General features: G+C 36.6%; 1 protein-coding gene across 4 annotated transcripts in view; it reads left to right on the top strand.

Annotated features, from left to right (window-relative positions):
- IPO8 (importin 8) overlaps positions 1–22,357 on the top strand; it is a 48,837-nt gene that overhangs the window by 9,256 nt on the left and 17,224 nt on the right. For all 4 annotated transcript variants that reach the window (XM_015628522.3, XM_015628520.2, XM_015628521.2 and 1 more), the window contains exons 3-19: positions 1,300–1,456; positions 2,702–2,860; positions 3,838–3,994; positions 5,415–5,504; positions 5,889–5,983; positions 6,562–6,646; positions 8,592–8,726; positions 9,563–9,662; positions 11,297–11,373; positions 12,631–12,747; positions 14,987–15,076; positions 15,733–15,898; positions 16,452–16,612; positions 17,059–17,184; positions 17,841–17,907; positions 18,568–18,693; positions 19,162–19,259. In XM_015628522.3, coding sequence (XP_015484008.1) covers positions 1,320–1,456; positions 2,702–2,860; positions 3,838–3,994; positions 5,415–5,504; positions 5,889–5,983; positions 6,562–6,646; positions 8,592–8,726; positions 9,563–9,662; positions 11,297–11,373; positions 12,631–12,747; positions 14,987–15,076; positions 15,733–15,898; positions 16,452–16,612; positions 17,059–17,184; positions 17,841–17,907; positions 18,568–18,693; positions 19,162–19,259 — 1,986 coding nt within the window. In that variant the 5' untranslated portion in view covers positions 1,300–1,319. The remainder of the gene's footprint in view (positions 1–1,299; positions 1,457–2,701; positions 2,861–3,837; positions 3,995–5,414; positions 5,505–5,888; positions 5,984–6,561; positions 6,647–8,591; positions 8,727–9,562; positions 9,663–11,296; positions 11,374–12,630; positions 12,748–14,986; positions 15,077–15,732; positions 15,899–16,451; positions 16,613–17,058; positions 17,185–17,840; positions 17,908–18,567; positions 18,694–19,161; positions 19,260–22,357) is intronic.

Below are 22,357 nucleotides of genomic sequence, written 5' to 3'. Positions count from 1 at the left end.
GTTTTTTTGTACAGATCCCATTAATCCCCTGAGTGCTTTGGGGCGTGCTGACATATTCTGTTTGTCATGCTGGCCTTTATTTTTTCAAAGATAATCCAACTTTGAATGGTGTTGTTAGTCCATTCTGTAGAAAAGTTTGAGGCTTAATCTAAACTCCATACGGTCATTTTTATAAATTAATCTCTCATTTCAGTATCATTCAGGGAAAAAAACCAACTGTGTAGAATGTAATTTTTTTTCTTTTTTTTTTTTAGAATAGGGGTGTAAAATGGAAAATCACATTTAAGTCATATTTGCAAGCCAACAGACTTCCCTGGGAATTTTTTAAAAGCCATGAATTTGTTTAACAACAAGATCTGTGGACAAAATAAATTAAAGTCTTAGGCTGGTCTTTCAGGACGTGTTTCTTGTCTGACTAGTCTGGCATGTATAGACAAAGAGCTGTTTTTCCTTTTGCTCCTATAAAATATTTTACACACTACATGTTTTCATACTTTGCTATTTGTAATCACCAAAATATATCACCAAGGATATCTTATTTATACTTTAAAACCCTAGCTAGCAATCCACCAAAATAGTGTACAGGCATTAGAGTTTATTAAGAACATTCCTTTAATGCCTCATACCATATTTCCTATGTTTCCTGAAGAATGCCTTCAGGCATTTTAGTACTGATGCATAAATGCTTTATTTTCTGTTGAAGATTAACTTTATTTTTCTTGTTTTTTTCATGTGAAACAGAAGGGAACAATTTGAAGGGATTATGGGAAATCCTAATAGTGAAATAAAGCTTAGGGAATTCACAACAAACATTTCTGTCTGAATAGAAGGAAGGCCACGTGCCAGTTTCATACTGGGCATTTCCCCAAGCTGTGTGTCCCATCTGTGTGCGCAGTGATTTGTTTATATGAGCCTTCCAAAACTTCACTTACTGAGCTTGAGTCGTTGTTTTAGGGATGAGTGAAAACACAAATAAGTAGATTTTTGTTGGCTTGTTTAGAATGATAGGATATTATGTTCATATAGAAGACTGCTGTAGTAAAAAATGTACCTGGATAGATACTGATGGAAATATTATCCTGTTCTGCTCTGATCAGGTGTTTGAACCTGATCTTGTGTGAAATCATAAGAAAGATGTTTTTCTGACTGAGCTGTGCTCAGTGCCCATAATTGTTAAGAATTCAGGTGGTGGTTTTCAGTTGCCTTTTCAACTCTTTATTCTACTTTTAGCTGTTCTACATTTTGAGCACTGGGCAATGTGTAGAATTAAACTATTCTTTCCCCACTGTCTATACTTAGCTGCCATTTACCTGAAGAACATGGTGACACAGTACTGGCCAGACCGTGAGCCACCTCCTGGAGAAGCGGTTTTTCCATTTAATATTCATGAAAATGATCGTCAGCAGATTCGGGATAACATTGTAGAAGGAATAATTCGTTCTCCTGACTTAGTGAGGTACTTTACATTGCACAGAGATGTTTCTGTTGCTTAGGTGTTCAGACCTGCTGGTCTGGATGTTGTTGATGAGAGAATCTCGATATTTTGGGAGATGAGACCAATACGTTTTTTGCAAAAGTAATAATAATGTGTTTACACTTATTCATATGTGATTGTTTTTCAGAAAAGTAGTAACCTGGCCACGAGCCCTGTGATGTGATTTATCCTCTAAGAGTGTTGTCAAAGTATCTTGTTAACACTTGTTGTAGTGACAGCCTGTCTGTTTGGCTGATTCAAGGCAGATAGTATATACAGGGCTGTCTGCAATATAGAGTTAACCATTCAGGGAAATACTGTCCAAGATTCCTTTTTTCTAGTAGCCCTTTTCTTAATTATGTTATTAATTTTTATATGTAACCCCAGTGTTTAACTATGTATTAAAGTTCTTGGTTTTAAGATGTTAAAAGAATGAAGAATTGCGGTTCTTCTGTTGCTGGAAGAATACTTAAGAATCACAGATTCTTAATACTACAGTCTGTGATTGTTCACCCCTTTAATTAAAATGAGGTTTATAAGATGGGAACTGATATTTTCTGCAGGCCTTGTTTTTTCATTGCTTAGCAGAACCAAAAGTATTTCTGCACAGGTTCTAGTTCAGTGCTGCTCAGCTTTTTTAGTCACACCTCAGTTTAGTCAAGTCAACAGTTCTGCCTTGTCTCACCATTGAGTGGCATCTAAAAGTGTGTGGCAGGAGAAACAGTTGTTCTTTAACTAATTGGCTCTGCCATATGCTTGGAGGCTGAGAAAGTGCTGTTCTAGAAGATCCCAGGAAAACTGTAATTTCTTGAAACTGTGGCTTGGATCATAACACAGGCCATTATTCTTTAATGAAAACATACAAATTTGTGGTTGCTTTCAGCTTGATAAGTAAGTATAAACATTCATTTTCAAAGCACAAAGCTAGCTGGTTTAATGAGCAATTAATTCTTTTAAAATACTGCTTGATACATGTGAGGAGGGAGGGAGAAAAGTAGCTAAAATATTCTGAAATTAGTTTATTCTTTCAAGTTAAATCCTATCAGATCTTTTTCTTGCTTTTCCCTTGCTACTTCCCAGAACTCTTCAATGCTGTCAAAATATGTACGATACTTATGACATAGTATAGATATTGTAGCCAATAAAGCAATATTTGGGATTTATCCTTTAATTTAAACGCTGTGCCACTACCTTATTCACTTATTTTTTTTCTCCCCCCTGCATTAGAGCCCAGCTAACAATGTGCCTCCGTGCTATCATAAAACATGACTTCCCTGGCCATTGGACAGCTGTGGTAGACAAGATAGGATACTACCTGCAGTCTCCAAACAGTGGGAGCTGGCTTGGGAGCCTCCTGTGTCTCTATCAGCTGGTGAAGACTTATGAGTAAGTTGATGTCCATCAGTAGATGAGGAATTGGTACTTTCAGTCTAAGCTGATTACTGAAAATGACATTATTAAAAACACTGGCAGTTCTGCAAGGGAATTCAGATAGAAAATGGGAATTAATGATTATCATATGCTTCCTTTCTTGCAAATAAATTAAAAATATTCATCATCTTTGTATGATTAGTGAATTGAAAGCAGAGTTGCCAGCAATAATCTGTATTCATTTAGTGAGGCTTTTTTCATGGGACTTTGTATTTTTGATCTGGCTGTAAAAAAAAGTCCTTAGGTTTATAACTTCTTTTGTTTGAAGATACCCCAAATTCTAGATGTATGAATGCAAATTATTTTCTGCTTTTATGTCATGAATACAGTGCTGTCATTGGCATATACTATTATTGCATATTGTTACCTGTGGCATCTTCCTGGTAGTCTAAATCCACAAAGCATAAATTAGGAGCAGTGTAGTGGGGCTTATCACTCTATTTCTTTTTTTTTTTTTCTTTTTTTTTTTAATTGCCTGCTGTTAGAAACATAGGCAAACCACACAAAACGAATGTAAATGGAGAAAAAGTATCTTTTCCAAAGCAAAGAATTACCTTTCCTTTTCAATGGCTATTCACTCCCATTTGTTCATCACCCGACTTGAGTTTGGCATTGGTATGAACAGCAGAGAAATTCAAGTCCCTGCTCCTGTGAGGTGACAGTTCAGTAGTAAACAACAGTACTTCTACCTCTCAGTAACTGTCTTTGTGTAAGGCAATGTTTGTTGTTTTCCATTTTTTTTAATAGGTATTTTTAGTGAATTTGCACAAAGGTTCAGATGGGGATTAGAGGAGGGGAGAGTGATTGAGTGAGGGCTAGATATTCTTTTTTTGGTTTTTTTTTAGGGCACAGAAATTAAATTGTTGGTGGGGAATAGGCACTAGAATCTCCAGTGTGTAGATCCTGGACCAACATTTTTGTTTCTTTTGCAGGTACAAAAAGGCAGAGGAGCGAGATCCTCTCATAGCAGCCATGCAAATATTTCTGCCTCGGATTCAGCAGCAGATGATTCAGCTTCTGCCTGATAACTCCCATTACTCTGTACTGCTTCAGAAACAAATCTTAAAAATCTTCTATGCTCTTGTTCAGGTTGGCATCTGTGTAGAGGAAAACCAAACTTCTACTTTGCTGGGCACAATTACCCCTTTCAGTACATTCAGAGGTGTGATTGAATAAGAATACCCTTTAGGATGTGAAAAGTCACATACAATAAGCAGCTGTTATAGAAATAGGATATTTATAGATTTTTCTACTTTGAAGCTGGTCACATGATCACCCAGATTAAATTTTTAATGAATGTAGGGTGCTTCTGCATATGGTATCTGTAAGCTCACTAGAGAAATGTTCCTATTTTTATAAAGTTGCACATAGCCTGATATGAACTGCATGGATACCTAGACTGTGTGGTTGGCTTCTGAAGGTGTCAGTAATGAATATTGTAGTGTAATTGTCAAATGCTGCACTAGGAGCAATCAAATACTTCTCTAGGAGGCATTCTCATTATCTGCTGAAAATCTGGCAGATAGTATGTATTGAGAGATAAGTTTGGCTTTTACTGGGATGACTTTGGTGAAGGAGTACTTAAAGAGAACTAGAAACCAAACCAGATCCTTCTTAAGCAACAGCCTGAAAATTTGTAAATTAACTTAAAATAGTTAAAGTAACTAAAGTTTCTTTAAAGTAACTTAAAGTAACTTTAACTAAACTTCAACTTAAGTTAAAATTAACTAAACTTTAAGTTAAAGTTACTTTAAAGTTACTTTGTAACTTCAAGGTACTTAAAGTAACTAGTTTGTTACTAAATGGATGGACCATTTAAAAAATACCAAGATCCTATTTTTCTTTTCAGTAACTTGCCTGAATATCTTCACTTTTCTTTGGATTTTCTAGAGAAGGGAGATTTACTGGATAGTAGCTAGCTAGGTAGTAGTAGTGAATCACAGAATCACTAGGTTGGAAGAGACCTTCTAGATCATTGAGTCCAGCCTCAACTAAACCATGGCGCTGAGTTCACCACCCAGTGTTTTTTTTAACATGTCCAGGGATGGTGGTTCCATCATCTACCTGGGCAGACAATTCCAGTACTTTATCACTCTTTCAGTAAAAAGCCTTTTCTTATTATCCAACCTTTATTTCCCTTGGAGCAGCTTAAGACTGTGTCCTCTCTTTCTGTCAGTAGTGAATACATTTTGTTTGCTAAAATGCTATTGGTTTGCCCAAACCCTGTAATATGGATACTGCTGTGGTCCTAAAAGGTACCTGGGCTGTGAAGAAATTAAACAGAGTTGAGTTCTTAGACTAAGGAACTTTGCTCAAATTATGTCTGCTCAGAAATTCCTCTTCAAGTTTTACCAAGACAGATGCAATTAGACTAGTGTTGATATGTAACTTAATTTGTTTTAATTTTACTTATAACCTCATCTTCCTTAGAATGTAACTACTGCAGAAATATCTGTCTTTTACAGAGAAAAATAGTATTTCATACCTGCTTTTTTTTCTCTTATTGCAGTATGCATTGCCCCTCCAATTGGTGAATAACCAGACTATGACTCAGTGGATGGAGATCTTCCGGACTATCATTGATAGAAATGTACCACTGGTGAGTTTTGGCATTGTAAAGACCTCTGATACTCGTGTGTTGACATTTGAGGAAGCGTCAGTGTAAAGATTTTCTAAGTATTCTTATCCTTGGATTTTTGAGCCAGAGTGATGTAGTATTCAAGTGTATCTGAGAATTTGCATTTTTTAAATATGCATAATTTTATGTACAGTACATAAAGCACAGACATTGTGCAGGTATTGCACATACACATTATACTGGCTAATTAAGATAATTCCGAGTTCCTGAGTGTCACATAACTGTTAGCAGAATCAAAGCTATAGTCTATGCTGTGTGTTTATATTAGTTTATTCAGCAAGGAATGTTTAAAGCATAATTGCTCTCAAAAAAATGACATAACTAATTTTAAATAAATGTTTGTAGGAGACTTTGCAAATTGATGAAGATGATAGACCGGAGCTGGTGTGGTGGAAATGCAAGAAATGGGCATTGCATATTGTAGCTCGTCTCTTTGAACGGTAACAAATTGATTAAAACCTAAAACCTTGGGTTATAAGTCTGTACCATTTCTTGAGATGCAAGTAGAGAGGACAGTTTGATCCATTAGACAGCTCATGGTCACAGAAGAGATTTTCCTGCTGCTGTCCTCCGCCTTGCACTGGCACAGCCGCTGGTCTCAGCTCTTAGTGAAATGATTTGACTCGCTTAAGATGGCAAGAAACTTGCCCCACAGGAAAAGTAAATCTATCTAGTTACTTATTTATTTTACTACACCCAGCTAGAAGTGTTTATATTCTCAAACATAAAAGCAGGGGAAAATTTGAAAAGAAATCCATAAACATGAAGATTACAGAGCTTGTGACAAAAAGTCAGCCATGTTGACTTGAGTATAATATTTTACCTTAGGATAATTTAAGAAATAAAAAGGGAAGTGAGATGTTATGTGGGAAAGGATGGCTTAGCAGGAACCTGTGGTAAAGTTTTCCTTTGCTGATGCAAGACTACTCAGGGTCCTTTATGGTTTAGAATGTACTTTATTTTCCTGACACCACAGATTTCTCACAGTGTAAATATCTGTGTCCTTTTCCTTTTAAAGATATGGAAGTCCTGGAAATGTTACTAAAGAATACTTTGAATTCTCAGACTTCTTCTTAAAAACCTATGCTGTGGGCATACAACAGGTAAGCACAGTTCATTTTTTATGAATTGCATTATTTTGACTGAAGAAATGTATTACTTTTTAACAGTGTGCTTGTACTGATTTACTAATTTATTAAATAAAAATGAAGAGAGTCTGGCAGGCTTTCCTTGTAGTGATTGAGAAGTTCTTTAGAACTCAGTGCCATACAGCTGAGGTATAATAACACAAATTTTCAGCAGCTCAAAAAACCCTGCAGGAAAACTCTCAGAAAAGGTGAGTGCTGATAAAATGGTGTTATTGTCGTGTATAAGCACTCTAGATACAGCTGAGAGTAACACTTTTGGTGCAGAGGCCTCATTTCATAGAAGGGTGTATTTTCAGGCCTGTCTTTCCCAAGTGCTTTTGCTGCAAAAAACTTAGGCCCACTAATCCAATGATACTGTTTTATTTCAGGAAGATACAAGCAGGTTAGAAGATGTCTGGAGAACAGCAATGAATGTTATTTTATATCTGGAAAGCTTATTATGTGAAAATATAGCCTAAATTCACCATTTGCAAGGACATTGTTTTTGTTAGGGAATGCTGATTATTTGTGTTTAACATGGTGTATGGAGACAGTTCAGTTCTGATAAAGTTGCTAAACAAAATTACTTTTCTTCATCCAGTCTGAAAACAGAATAGTTTATCCATCAGGAAGAGCTAAGGAGGGGAATGATTGTGGTAAGCCTGTAACTTAAATGAAAAGGGAAATAGCCTTATTTCTATCTATTAATATCTATTCTGAATTCCTTGTGATCTGTAACTCCTGAGTGGAAAAATAGTCTCCCATAGGCAGTTATAATTTGAAATACTTAAAGTTTGTCTGTTAAGGTGTTTAACTATGTTATAGAGGGGACAGTTTAGCTTCCAAGATAAATGTACTGGATGGTGTGCACATTTCTTCAATTTCTGACTCTTAAATAGTGATTTATCATGATTCCTTGCAGAGTTAGTTAGAATTCTGTTGTATTACATTACTAAGGCTTTGTTACTTACTCATCAATTGGTAAGTGCTGACATTGTGCTGGAGTCTGTATAAGATATAGACAATTCTCGTCCTTGGAGCATTTCATATAAAAGTCTTAACGTCAAACTTAGTATTTCTAATGAAGGAACTATATTCAAAATAAAATTTATTATGATCTGTTCTGAGGAATTACGAAGCAGAATTGTTCTGCTGAAAGCATATGACACAAAATTTTGTTGTGCGTTGCCCTTGATTTTTATTGTTATTCATGTGTATGCCACTTCTTTGCACTTACTAATAATTCCCCTGCCATTACTTCAGATTAGTAGCTTTGTACGGTGGTTTTTTCCCCTTAGTAGAGGAAACTTTTATACCAAGGAAGCTTTGTGTGATAAGAGTTTGTAATAGCATGCCAGGTGATAATATCTGATGGCTACAATAGGTAATTGAAGTTAAAGGGTTTGCAGCTTTTCTGATTCAGAGGCTTAGGTGAACCTATTTTTCTTTTCTGGTTTAGTATTTCTATTCTCATCCCTGTTCTTCCAATGTAATTTGTCTTCTTTAGGGACTTGTCATTAAATATGAATGCAGACACCGCTTAACAGGTATAAAAGCCACCAGTTTGAAAATCTCACGGTGCCTTTTCCTCTAACTATTTAAAATTTTGCAGAGGCCTCTGTAAACTGTGAGCCTCTCGCTATCAAGGTGTATCTTTGGTTTATAATCACAAGTGATCACATGGTAGGGCTAGTAGTAAAGGTGGACATCTGCATAAATGTTTGCAGGATTAGAACCTTGATATTTAAGTTATTTATGATTTTTGGATCAAAGGCATTATAATGATTTCTAATGCTAGAACATCTGCTGTAAAACTACTTCATCTGTTCATGTATATTCACTAAGGAAGTGCACTGCATGTTTATGCATGAGACAGAATTTTCAGTCTTCATTTAAAAATACCAATTTGTCATTTCTTTAGGTTCTCTTAAGAATCTTAGACCAGTACAGGCAAAAGGACTATGTTGCGCCACGTGTTCTTCAGCAAACATTGAATTACTTGAACCAAGGGGTGATTCACTCTATAACATGGAAGCAAATGAAGCCACACATACAGGTCAGTGCTTAAAACCCAGTCATAAACAATGCATGTCATCAGAGGAGTTGAAAAACACCCCCAGCACCCCAAGTTTTATGTTTTTAAGGAAGGTTTCATGAATCATTCAGCAATTGATCTGGAAAATAAAATAGTATTTCTACACAAATGTGTTTGTGTTTTGCAATATATGACTACCTTTTGTTGCATATAATGTTAACTCAATCAAAGATTCTGTTCCATAAGTTCTTCATTTTAATTTTTACAGTCTGCTAGAAAATCACAATGTTCTGGCTTATATTAGTTACTGGTGTTCAGCACTGTCATAGATTTTTGATTGTAGTACAAAGACAGTGCACAAAGAGAACATTAAGAGGAGCTAAACCCTCTTTTAAGGATATGTTTTGCAAGTGAACTAAAGAACAAATGAAAAGTGATTTTACTGCTCTTTCTTTTTTTCATATCATAAGATCCCTTTGTAGTTAATTAATTCCATGACTTTTAGGGGAAAGGACTCTGAAATCCATTCTCATGTTAAATATTGCATTGGCGAGATCCTTCTGCAGAATGTAATATTCTGCTGTGTACAGACTATGTCTTGAAGTGTGTTTTGTGCATGGTAAAGTAATATTATAAAACTAGATTGTATAATTACTGCTGCTGTCTGGGACTGTTTCAAAAGGAAAGTACCTTTAATACTGTGAATTTGTTTCTGGCAGACAAAATAAAAGAGTGCTGCTTACAGGAATGTAACTCTCTAGAAGAGTAAGTCTAATAAATTAGTGCATGGTGGAGGGCAACTGTACTGGAATTTGATTCTACGTGTACTTACGTGTATTTGGCTTTTCTAAAATTAGACTATCACAGAAGAGGTGATATTCTCTCTAATGTGCTACAAAGATGAGGATGAGGAGCTCTGGCAAGAGGATCCATATGAATATATCCGCATGAAATTTGGTAATTTGGCTTTATTTTTTGCTTTCATCATAACTGTGTCCTGTAGTTCCAGTGATCAGCATGGCTGCTGTAATGTCTCTCTTCACCTGAACAATAATAAGAAGAAAACTTTTTTCTTAAATCTCACCAATCTGTAGTTAAAAGCAGGTGGCGGATCAAGTGAGTTTGGGTTGGTAGCTTTGAACTAAATGAGGTTTTTTCCTGCTTCACATGTGCTTAGAGCAGCCGAGACAGAGTGGCTTGCTCCCTTGTTAGTGCCTGCTTCAGAATCCTGATGTGCACATGTGCCAGCTGCCTGTGGGTTCCTGCAGCTCCCACTTTGACCAGAAGAGGCCTGACTTTCTCTTTCCCTGTTGAAAATTGTCAATGCCTTCAGCGTTTTTCTGCCACTTATTACTACTCAATTGTAAGCTAATTAGATATATATATATTATTTCAAAAGAGACTGTGCAAAATCTTGGGAATAACGGGCAGGGCCATATTATGAATAATTACATTTATTAAAAGAGTCATGTAATTGAAAAGGAATAGGGTACTTTAAAAGTACAGCAATTTTAGCTGGAAAACCCCTGTGAGCCAGGCACCACAGAGATATATATGCAGCATTTGGTTAATTTTAATTAGTTGAGTTGGGATTAGTGTATGTGAAAGCAGAATTTAAATATTCATAGAATAATTAAAAAGCTTGGAGAGTTGTTATGCAACAAATTAATTACAATATAGTGTTGATCACTAGGGTATAAATACATCCTTGATTTTTGGTGTGTAAATTCCATTCTTTCTGTGTAGGTAGTGAATCTTATTTTTATGTGTAGCTGAGGCAGTTAAGTACAGATTCAGATTGTATCATGGAAGGTAAAAAAACACTCAAAGTACAGAACACTCAAGTGTCCAAGTATATTAAATGGAAGTTTATTGAGGCACCTTTTCATTTGGAACAAGAATTCCAGTGGTCTGGTAGTATTTCCTAATGATGTGATGATGTTTTATCTTAAAGTTTTCAGGAAAAGTTGGTATGTAATTTGAGTCCCATTTTAAGACAGCGTTTTAAGATCTTTTACTTTAATTCAATTTGTGTGGAGATGTTTGGATTTGGAACATGTTTGCAGCACAGATATTTTTTTCAAGATAAACAGAGGAGGTTTAGTTGCAATGAATGAAACTAAAAAACTTGACCTTTCAGCAGATATGAAACTACTCCAGATCTAAGTAGATTTTATGTACAAAAAGTTTCCCATGAGGTTTTAATAAAATCAAGTCAAAAATGTGTACACATGGTATACAGATGGTACTGGAGTGTATTATTGTTTTTCCTATGGGGGGGTTTTAATTAGAAAAGGAGACAGGATTTTTTTGTCCCTTGTATATGGTCTCAAAAGAGCTAATGAATGAATAGCATATTCTTGATTAAGGAAATGAAGAGTGGCAGTGTATTTGGAAGGCAAGAAGTAAGGTGTGTGACATAAGCTTGGGTTTGACTCTATAAGCACAAAATGAAGACATTCATGTTAATAATTTTGAAGTTATATGATCATCCAGATTTCATGATATCCCAAAATGAAGATGGTTTACATGAAATGTATTATTCAAAAAATATTTTTTAAAATGTTTTTTTCTCACCTTTTTTTTTTTAGATGTATTTGAGGACTATGCATCCACAACAACAGCAGCACAGAATCTCCTTTACACTGCTGCAAAGAAGAGGAAAGAGGTATGAAACCAGTGCCTTTTAATTATTTGAATTTTCCTTAGTAATGTTATTTTCTCCTTATATTTGAAAATGCTACAGGAAGCTAGTCTTGAAAAATATACTTGCTGCTACATTGTCAAATGTTTCCTGGCTGAATGCTATCAATCTGGGGAGAGTTAAAATATTGTGTGTATAAATACTAAGTGAATTCTTCCTGCTGATTTAAAATGCATCTGCCAGGTGCAAAATGGATTGGAATAGATATATTGGAATAGATTTTCCCAGGTTTACAAATAGCCTCTGTCACAGCTGTTCTCAGCATCACAAACTGTAGTAGGAGGGCAAGTGGACCTGATCCTTAATTTTCACTGATGATATTTAAAATAACAGCAATGAAATTAGCAAGGACAAAACCCATTTCATGCAGTTACTCTTTAAATGAGGATGTAACTTTCCTGTAGATCTTTCTGTATTTACAGTGACCTGTACAAAATAACCAGGCAAACCCTGGTAGGCACAGTTGGCTAAAATAGCAGATGTTTTTCTACGTTCCATTTTAGCATCCAGTAATCATGGAGCTCCATTTCCAGGTGGATTTTAAGAGGAGAACACAGTCTTTACATTAGGTGGAATAGGTGGAATATGACCTTTCTACTTTTTTATTGTTAAAACAGTTCTTGTGCACTGATCCTCCTTCTCATTTTCATAATTTGTATTTAGACCGTCAAAGTGGCATGTTGGAAAAGGACATAATGGGTGTGGAAATCACTTTCAGCCTTTGGTTTTGCCAAGAAACTTTTTCTATGTCTAGTCAACTTGAGAAACTACTGCCAAAATCAATAGAGCAAATTAAGTTTATGAGGTTTTAGACCAAGCTCTCCTTGAAAATATGTACACACACATATGTATTTATATTTATGTGTGAGACAAGCCAGAAAAGAACTTAAGGGGAAAAGTGGGCATGGTGCTGTTTGAGCCTCTTGCCTTTTCATTACTGTTTTTGTTTGCCTTAAGACAGTGACAAAAGTACGTTATTTGCTATTAGTAATTTCAAGGAGTAATAAAATTTCAAGGAGATTAATCTAATTTTGAACAGTTTGGCTGAAAAGTTGAAAATTCCAAAGTTTTACACTTTAACTATTGAAAGATGCTATATTTAGTACCTCACATGCTTTGGCCAAGACGAAATTTCTTCTTGAAAATGTCATATGAATTTTTTAAACAATGCTATTAAAATAACATGACTAAAGGGGATTGTGTGTTTTCTGTCCTGCATAGGTATTACCAAAAATGATGGCATATTGCTACCAGATTCTGACAGAGCCAAACATTGATCCAAGGAAAAAAGATGGAGCTTTGCATGTTATAGGATCCCTAGCAGATATTTTACTGAAGGTAAGTGGGTAAAGAAATGAAAAAAGTTTGCAATTCTTGCTATCAACAGTGATTTAAAATAAAATAGTCTTACTTTATTAAAGTATGACTAGCCCTTAGCCATATTTATAAAGTCTGTGGAGAGGTTGCACTCTGATTGCAATCAGAATATGAGAGTCTGTTTATTTGAAAATATTAACATTCTTTCCTGGTTTTATATCACAATTTTATACACAGATTTTCCTTCTCACATTTTTCCAAAGCTCTGTTTGTTTGTTACACAACAGTCCCTTGGTCCCCTCCTGCTTTACTAGTAAAATGGAAGTGTTAGGAAAGCAAACATGCATTCCATCAGCAACATTGCTTATGATTCTTTATGAAATTCCCCAACAGCCTGCACTGTTATGGGCTGCTTCTGGTTCCAGGAAAAGGTTTACTTAACATGTTACAGGAATGTTCTGTCTAGCTTTCCAACTTTTTCACTCTTCAATATGTGGCTTTGAGTCTTATATCATCTGCCAGCTGGGAGTTTTGAAAAAAAGCTGGAAAGAACAAAGAGCCTTCCTCCATTTTTTTATAGACAGCATCTTTAGAATTTTGGTTATTTTTCTGGAATCTGAAGGCAAATTTAATGCACACTGTTGTTCTTTAATTTATATTAACTACAGTTTGCCTAGTGCTTTTGTGGATGGTGGAGTCCAAAATACACCTTTGCTCCATGTCAAAAGTAATTGCCAAAACATTATCACTTTCAGCATGAGAATGGTGATCTTGTGCTGGAGGCTTCTTTTAAAAAGGAATTTATTCTATTTTATATGAATTGTCTCATTGTGCAGGATGTGTCTTCATATTACAGGCGACATCTTACCAACATTTACCATCTGTATTTTTACCAGTCTGTTTTCTGGTCTTAAATCCTGAAACATCAGTAACTTCTGCAGAATTTTTGTAGATAATTTTGAATTTTAGATGCCCTTCCTCATGTGTGAAACAGTGAAAGAGGACAGTGTTGTGAGAAGACTTTCATATTAATGTATTTATCTCTGTCCTGAGGGGAAAGAAGGGGATTTATTCCAGTATTCTGCTCCTATTTGAAATTTTCAGTCCTGAAATGTGAGGTTATACTGTACTTTATAAAAGAGTAATAACCCCAAACACTGCAGACCTCTTTAAAATTTGAATTTCTTTTGTTTGGGATTTGACACATCGAAACATTCCATCAGCTGTTTCCATATAAAATCCTGCATTTGTAAGTGCTTTCTGGCTTTTGAGTTGACTGAGATACAGAGTCTAAGAGCTCATAGACACAATGGCCCTACCTGAGTCACCTGGCTCCCCACAGCAGCTCCAGTTCAGTGCCTACAAACTTCTGGCCAGTATGCACTAAGGAACAGGATTTTCCTTTCTCTCTGTTATTTTTTTTCTGCTCCGTCCTTCATCCAGCTCTGTGAAGGCTGTGGAATGAGTGTAGAAAAAAAGCTGTGTGCATTGCTGAAATAAAATGTGATCACATAAGATATTTGTTACATTGAGTGTCCCATTTCACCCTCTTCTGTCTTAGCCATTGAATCATTCCTTTGGATGGTAACAGCGTCCCTAGCATGTATCTTTTCTATTATTCTGGAGCTATAAGGGAAATCTCAAATCTCCATGCTGGTTCTAGCTTCCTGGGAGTATCTTGGGATTTTCCAAGGCTGGAATAATGAAGAACAGCTCTCATCCAGTATCCTTCTCCAGCTAAGGAAATTTCTGTCACAAAGGAATTTATTCATCCATTAATAAACATGGGAAAAAATGTGATTTGTTGCTGTATTGTCCAAAATAGTAAGTTTTATACTTATAGTAACACTAGGTCATTTGAAACTCAGACCTACTCCATACTAAGCTCATATTTATCTTCAAGTATGTATATACTCCTTTGTAGGAAGAATGGAATTACTAGGTTATTGATCCTTGTTGCTTTTAAGAAAAATCAGCTGGAATTAATTTCCTTAAATAACATGAAAATTCCAATTCACATGTTGTAATGAATAGTGCCAAGTTGAATTACGTACAGTTCTTTCACTTACCTGATTTTTGAACTTGCTGTTGAGTTGGTTCTATTCAAGGTAAGGGATCCAGTTCTCTTTGTGGGAGGATATCGTTATTATATAGACAAATAATTGTATTTCCCGTGGTTGGTATTTGAAATGCATTATGGGCTAGAAAGAAGTATGTAAAATGAATGGTCTCCAAAATCAGTTTTTCCTTACTCCAACAGAAGAGTGTTTTCAAGGATCAAATGGAGCTGATGTTACAGAATCACGTGTTTCCCTTGTTCATGTCTAACCTGGGATACCTCAGAGCTCGAGTAAGTTCACCTCTTACATCAATTCCAGTATTTGCCATGGTTCCTTCCTTTGCACTTTGATTTCATTCTGAATGTTACTGCAAGAAATTAGGTAAATACATTGTAAAATTTAAAATAACATTCTTGTGCAGTATTTTTTCATAATTTTGATTTTAAAAAATTTTTTTTTTGGTGAAATTAATTGATGGAAGGTCTGTGTTGTATTAATGTTCACCTCTTCAATAAAAGTTGAGAATCTGAGCAGCAATTGTGGCCATTTTTCATTAGCAGAGATGGCTGTGAAGAATAGGCAGGATTTTCACAAGTAGGTAATGTCAATTTGAATGTTGGCTTGAAGAAAATCCCCAAGTGCCAATATCAGTCATGGACAAACAGTTTTCATTGTTTTTTTCTGATTTTATTTCCCCCAGAAGGACCAAAGCCTATGAATGCAAATATGTGCACACTGAATTTATTTTAATTTGTGAAAGTATAATAAAGAACTGCTTGAGTGCAATACCTGTGTTATATTTAATGAAAGAATGCACCATAATTTAAGTGGGAGAAAAAAAAAAAGCAATACATGCAAACAGGGAGATAGTATCAGTGGTTTTGACTCAGTTAAAAATTCTTAAAATTGACATAGTCCTTAACTTGCTTCTCTTTTTGCCTTGCAGTCCTGTTGGGTACTTCATTCATTCAGTGCTTTGAAATTTCACAATGAGCTAAACTTGAGGAATGCAGTAGAGCTGGCAAAGAAGAGCCTGATTGATGATAAGGAGATGCCTGTCAAAGTAGAAGCAGCCATAGCCCTTCAGACCTTAATAAGCAACCAAGAGCAAGGTATGTGACAGTGATTCATCAGCTGTACACACTGATCTGTTGATTTTTTGTCAAGATGAGGAAGTTGGTGGTGCAGATTTGCCTAAACATTTCTGTCATTTAAAGACAGAGATTTCAGAATATTTTATCATGTTTAGACAGATTCGCTTGCTCATTATGTCCCAGAATTCCAACTTCAAGTTTTTATGGCACAAAAGAAGTTAGAATCAGCATGTTTGTTTTAGTAAATATCACTCATCTTTGGTTTTTTTTTTTAGTGAAGTTAAGGAGTGTGTATGTTTAAAAATGATCACTGCTTATATATGACAGCAAGTAATCTCTCAAAACTGGATTTTTGCTGTAGGTAGCATTTCAATATTACACAATTTATTTACTCTGTCTACTAGTTATGGACTGTAAAATTGCCTTGGGTATGTTTTTTTGGCTTCTTTATTTCCTTAGTGAATTCAAATTAAAAAAACTTACATTGTTCAAGAGTAGTCAGCTACCTGGGAGTTTGGAGATGTTGTATATTTGTGTTTATGGATAGTTGATTTCACCTGGTTTCTTTTAGCCAAGGAATATGTGAAGCCTTATGTAAGGCCAGTGATGCAGGAGCTCCTGCACATCGTCAGAGAGACAGAAAACGATGATCTCACGAATGTAATCCAGAAGATGATCTATGAGTACAGCCAGGAAGTCGCTACTATTGCTGTGGACATGACTCAGCACCTGGTAAGAGGAACAGTAAAATACCAGTCCAGTCAGGAGCACGTGTGTAGTTTGGTAAACATTTAGTGAGCTCTGCTTGAAGTGCACACAGTTTAAAGTAATCATTATGAGAGTACACCTGTAGTATTTGCAGTATTTATGGTTTTTTTCTGTATGAAGCATCTTTAAAACTTATAGATTTTTCAAAGATACTGATTTGTGTCACTGATTTTAATGAGCCGAGCTCTAACTATTTAGCATTTCAAATGACTTACTGTAGAATTCTAAAAAAAAAGAGGAGATTTTAATTTGCTATATTCCCCTTTCAAAAGTAGCAAGCATATTTTTCAGTGCTGACAGCTCTTACAGATAAGGCATTGCTGCTGCTGCATTAACTGCCTTGGTTTTGAATGACAAATTAGAAACACGAGTTTGCTCTTGAGTGTGATGTTGGTTGGTTTTTTTCACAGGCTGAAATATTCGGTAAAGTACTTCAGAGTGAGGAATATGAGGAAGTAGAGGACAAAACAGTTATGGCCATGGGCATCTTGCACACAATTGACACAATCCTGACAGTTGTAGAAGATCACAAGGAGGTGAGATTTTCCTTTGTACTTTCCTCCCTTCATTCATGACGACAAGCACTTCTGTGTGTGTTACATCACTTGGCATGAACGTGCGTTTACTGCAGCAGGATGGTACCAAGCCGTCTCAGACAGATTTGAATCTGAAGGCCAGTTTACTTTTGTGATTTATTAATTGTTTAGCTTTCAACTTCAAGGGAATTTATGTCCCAAGAGTAAAATTGATAGCCCTTACTTGGTAAACACTTCATTAGAATGTGCTGGTTTTGGTTAGGTAGAGTTAATTTTCTTCACAGTGGCTAGTTGTATTACGGAATGTTAAAGTAGAATTAAAGAAGAAATATTTTGCATAAGGCTAGTTTTTTACACTGATGACCCATGTCCCTAGTTTACCCAGCAATTTCTTGGATAGAATTCCAGTTCTATTGGGAATTGGTCTCCCAGTTGTGGTGCAATGTATGTCTACATATCACATGTTCAGAGTAAAGAGGCTCTTTCTGCATCAGGGAGACCTTATTTCATAATACTGTGATTGTAAATGCAGCATTTAAAGAATGATAAAAGCCTTTTTGTTTTGAAGAACTTCTCAAACTGAATTAGTCAATATATTTATTTTATTGCTGTATTTCTAATTTTTTTAAATAAACTGCTTTATATTTTTATTTCAGATCACTCAACAGCTCGAGAGCATTTGTTTACAGATCATTGGCCTTGTTTTGCAGAAACACGTTATAGGTATGTTTTAGAGATATGTAAAAAACATGTAAATTAATTATTGTTATCTTCCAGACCAGAATTTAATCTTTTTGTGTGTGTTTCTTTAAAGAAACAAAGCTATTACTTTACCATTGTTATTTGTTTCTTCTGATCTACTCTTGCACATTAGTCAGATTGGCTATTGTGTTTTGGAGGTTAAAAGCTGAAGATGCTGTTCTGATTATAATTCTGGATAATTGTGGTAAAGGACAATGTCTACAATTACTTTAGTCTCTTATGGACATCATCTGCTATTAAATTACTGCTTTATCAGTATGCTGCAGTAAAAGTTATGGTTTTGTGATAAGATCTTGCAGAAAAAAAACAAAGGCTGAGAAAAAAATACATTTTTCAGTAAATTGATTAGAAACATTGTCTTTAATGTTCTGCTGATATATTTTTTTGGTGTGGTTTTTTGGTATTTATAGTGGGAAGCTGTGCATATTTTAACTGTAGCCAACAAAAGGCCTATCTGAAAGAATCTTTTACAATTTGTTTTATTTTTCTATGTATGATTTAGTTTCTAACTGCTGTCTTCTAGTTGTTACATGACTCAGGACTCAGTTTAAGATTTCAAGGTATTTACAAGTTAAATTTATTTTGTAAAGCATCCTGCTTCAAATTGTTTGTCTTTTGCAGAATTTTATGAAGAAATTCTGTCCTTAGCCTTCAGCTTAACATGCCAGATGATTTCACCTCAGATGTGGCAGCTTTTAGGTGTTCTGTATGAGGTTTTCCAGCAGGATTGCTTTGAATACTTTGCAGGTAAAGTCATTTCTGTTCTAGTGATGTTTTTACTGTTTGAGAATTTTTCTCTAGAATCCACCCTGGTAAGGGTCGCTTCCATTAGTGTCTTGGTTTAAAATGATCATGTATTTGAGTCATGGCCTGACCGTCTGTTTAGTGTGGGAGTGTAACAGGAGATATTTAAGTAGGAGAAGCATGTTCAAATCTGTCAGTGTGATCAGTTGTTGTAGGGGTCCTGAACTCAAAGAAAGTTGAATATTCAAAGTTAGTGTGAAACTACAAATTAATTAATTAAAATGTAGTCCTATTCTAGTTCCAAGATAGCACCCTGCATAGTGCATTTTATGAAGAATTCTTCCAGAAAAGACTTTGGTAGAGTTTGAATTTCCAACCATATTCAAGAATCTAATGAATTCTCCTTTAGGACTACCTCTCTGGTTATCCCTTTTTGTAACATTTTTCTCTTTTGCTCTCCCTGTTCTGCAGATATGATGCCTCTCTTGCATAATTATGTGACCATTGACACTGATACTTTACTGTCTAACCCAAAGCATTTAGAAATCATTTACTCTATGTGTAAAAAGGTAAGGCTTCTGATTCTTATTGTTGTGCTTTTCACTGGTACATAACAATCAGAGGAGCTGAGTGACCTGAACCTGCCATGTGGTGGCCAAGCATTTCAGAACTAAGTGAATTTTGGCCTTGAATCAGTTCTGAGCACACACACCACCTTCACACTTTTTAAATGACATGCTTTAAAAAAATTACATGCAAAAATCTGTGTGGGAGAAAGTTGCTGTTCGTCTTGACTCTTCTATGAAGAGCTATTTTGGTAGGTAGGGAATTAATGAAGCCTGATTTCCTTGGGTTGTGTATCTTGCAGTTGGACTCTGGTTGTCAGCTAAGGTGCGAACTCATTTGAAGTTCTTCCTACATTTATCTTCTTTCTCTTTTATGCTGAGTCTCTCATGTATAATAAAGCATGAGATCATGCTGCAGTCCTCTGATTTGGGGCATTAGACTGTGTTAGGCATCTAGCTACTTGCTTATTTTTAAGAAACATAGAAAGAAACATTATTTGAATTGAAAATTTTTCTTCTTTTGTGTTGTCCTTGTTCTTTTGATTGACAGTGACCATGAGGTTGAGATGAAGTGCTCAGTTTCATATGTATGTGCCTACACACAGAATGATTACATACACCTTGTTCTTAATCAGAAACTAGCCTAGACATAGCACTTTGCTTTGCCAGGCTGTTAATCTGCTGTTAATCTATTAGAATTGAAGTGAAAAATGGAAACACAATGTGGAAAACATCAGGGATTCTTATAAGTGACATTTCTTTCTGAAAAAGGGAAAGTGAGGATATATAAAGAATGTAGCATTATTTAAGAACTACAGCAATTTCTTCTTGTTTTTAAAATTCGCCTTTAGCCACTTATCCTTGTTTATATCTGTAGAGATGAATTATGTGTCTTAATTCATCACAAAATTTAGCATGAATACATATGCATATGCTGTGTAAAGATTTTTGGATGAATGCAGGTACAGGAGCACTTGCTTTCAGTGTTGTCAGTGACTACTGACATAGTGGTTTTGGCTTGCTAATTTGAGTTTCCTGGCCAGCGCACCAGTTGTGTAGTGGGTTTAGTGCTGGCCAAATGCTTATGCACCCACTAGAAATTATTTATTCATTTCTTGCTGTGAGATATGAATTAGGAGGAGGAGGGCAAAGCAGGCTCAAAACTTTAAAAGGTATAAAGAAAAAAAACTTTCTTGACTGAATTAAAAGAAAAAATGTTATGAAAAATCAGAATAAGCTTTCAGAATACTTTTCCTCCCCCCACACCCTCTTTTCTTTCCTACTGACAACGTAAGGAAACAAAACCTGGAACTTTCAGTCAGTTTACCACCTCTAAATTAATCTTTCTTCAGTCTACTTAGGGAGTCTCTCTTGCCATGCCATGGAGACTTCTCTACAAGAAACAGGTCTCTAGTGGCTTCAATGTCACAGCGAATCAGCCACCTCGGAGATAGAAATCTGTTTGCTGTGTGAAAGTCCCTTCCAATGCTTTGCAGCTTTCTCACAGGTGATTTTATGGGCCATGTCAACTTATTGGGGTGCTATTTTAAGGATGAGCTGTTCTAGCATAAAAGGAAATTTTTTCTCATTTATTTCTGGGAACAGAGGTTTCTTTCTTTTATTCCTGGGGCAAGGTTTCTCATCTCTCTTGTCTCTCTCTGTTCAAGATTTCATTGGATCACAGCTGCTGCAACATCTGCTTACTTCAACACTGGTGCCTCCACTCACGGCTGTGGTTAGAATGCTCTATCCCTCCAATGTATTCCATGAATTACAGGGAAAAACAAAGTCTGATGTACCAAAAAATATTTCTTCACCATAGCCTCACATAAGAATTTCAGCCCAAGACTAAGGCATCTCCTCAACCCCCTTCTGACTAGAATTTGACTCCACCTTTACTGAACTCAGTGTCTTATGTTGTTTTTCTCTACATGTCTTCACCCTTTTCCTGATTCGGGAAAGAATTGGTGTTTATAGGTCCATTTGTTCTCAAGCTTTATTAATTGAAACAGTTTTTTTAAAAGAGTTCTGCAGTGTTGAAAGGTTGATCTCATCTAGGCTCTGCGATTGAGGAATCGCTGTGTCTCTCGCTGCTGATCACGTGGTCCCCGCTGGCACTTTACGAGTCACTCTGTGCCACCCCTGCGCCTTTCCTTCATGCAGGGCCTGGAAAAAGAAAAAAACTGCTACTGCTGCTTTTGTCTTTTTGTCTGCAGTGTAGCTGGCTAAAAGTGGCTAAGCAAACAAGGTCCTTTAGGAGTCATGCCAAGATGGGCCTGGCCGCGCTGATTTTTAGCTGTGCAGTGCCAGCCACATGGCCGCTCCCAGACTGGGCTGATGACGGCCAATCCTGGCTACAGCCACTTCTGGCCTCAGGGCTGCCCCCGGCGCTGGCCGCGGAGCCACTCCTGGTGCTGGTCCCAGACTAAATAAAGTTCATTTTGTGAGCCATGCTGAGACAGCCACAGCCGCACAGTGCTGTCCTGGCCTCGCTGATTTCCTTGGATGTGTGGTTGGTCGCTGTGTTGGGATAGTCCTGCTGGCATGGCCTGGCAGCAACAGAAATCTCAGCTGAGCCTCGCCTCACCACGGGCCAAGCCAATTCAAGATGGGCTTGGGCCCAGCCGGTTACCTGTTCCCAGGCCTGTTCTCAGGCTAGTTACCTGTTCCCAGGCCGGTTTCCTGTTCCCAGGCCAGTTTCCTGTTCCCAGGCTGTTTACCTGTTCTCAGGCTATTTACCTGTTCCCAGGCTGTTTACATGTTCTCAGGCTATTTACCTGTTCCCAGGCTATCTACCTGTTCCCAGGCCAGTTACCTGTTCCCAGGCTGTTTACCTGTTCCCAGGCTGTTTACCTGTTCCCAGGCCAGTTTCTGTTCCCAGGCCAGTTTCCTGTTCCCAGGCCAGTTTCCTGTTCCCAGGCTGTTTACCTGTTCCCAGGCTGGAAGCCAAGAGAGCATTCCTGTGCTTTTTGTCTTTAAATGTGCTTTACCACAGAGGCGTATTCATCACTTTTAAGTGGTTTAACCATGTGTCAATCTTCAAACCTAGCCCACTGATTAGCTCTGCCAGGTCCCCCCAGGGAACCATCCCCCCTCCCAGC

The sequence above is a fragment of the Parus major genome, chromosome 1A (assembly GCF_001522545.3).
Source record: "Parus major isolate Abel chromosome 1A, Parus_major1.1, whole genome shotgun sequence".
Lineage (NCBI taxonomy): Eukaryota > Metazoa > Chordata > Aves > Passeriformes > Paridae > Parus > Parus major.
The sequence above is the reverse complement of the archived record's forward strand: the minus strand, read 5'-3'. Positions and strand labels throughout refer to the sequence as shown.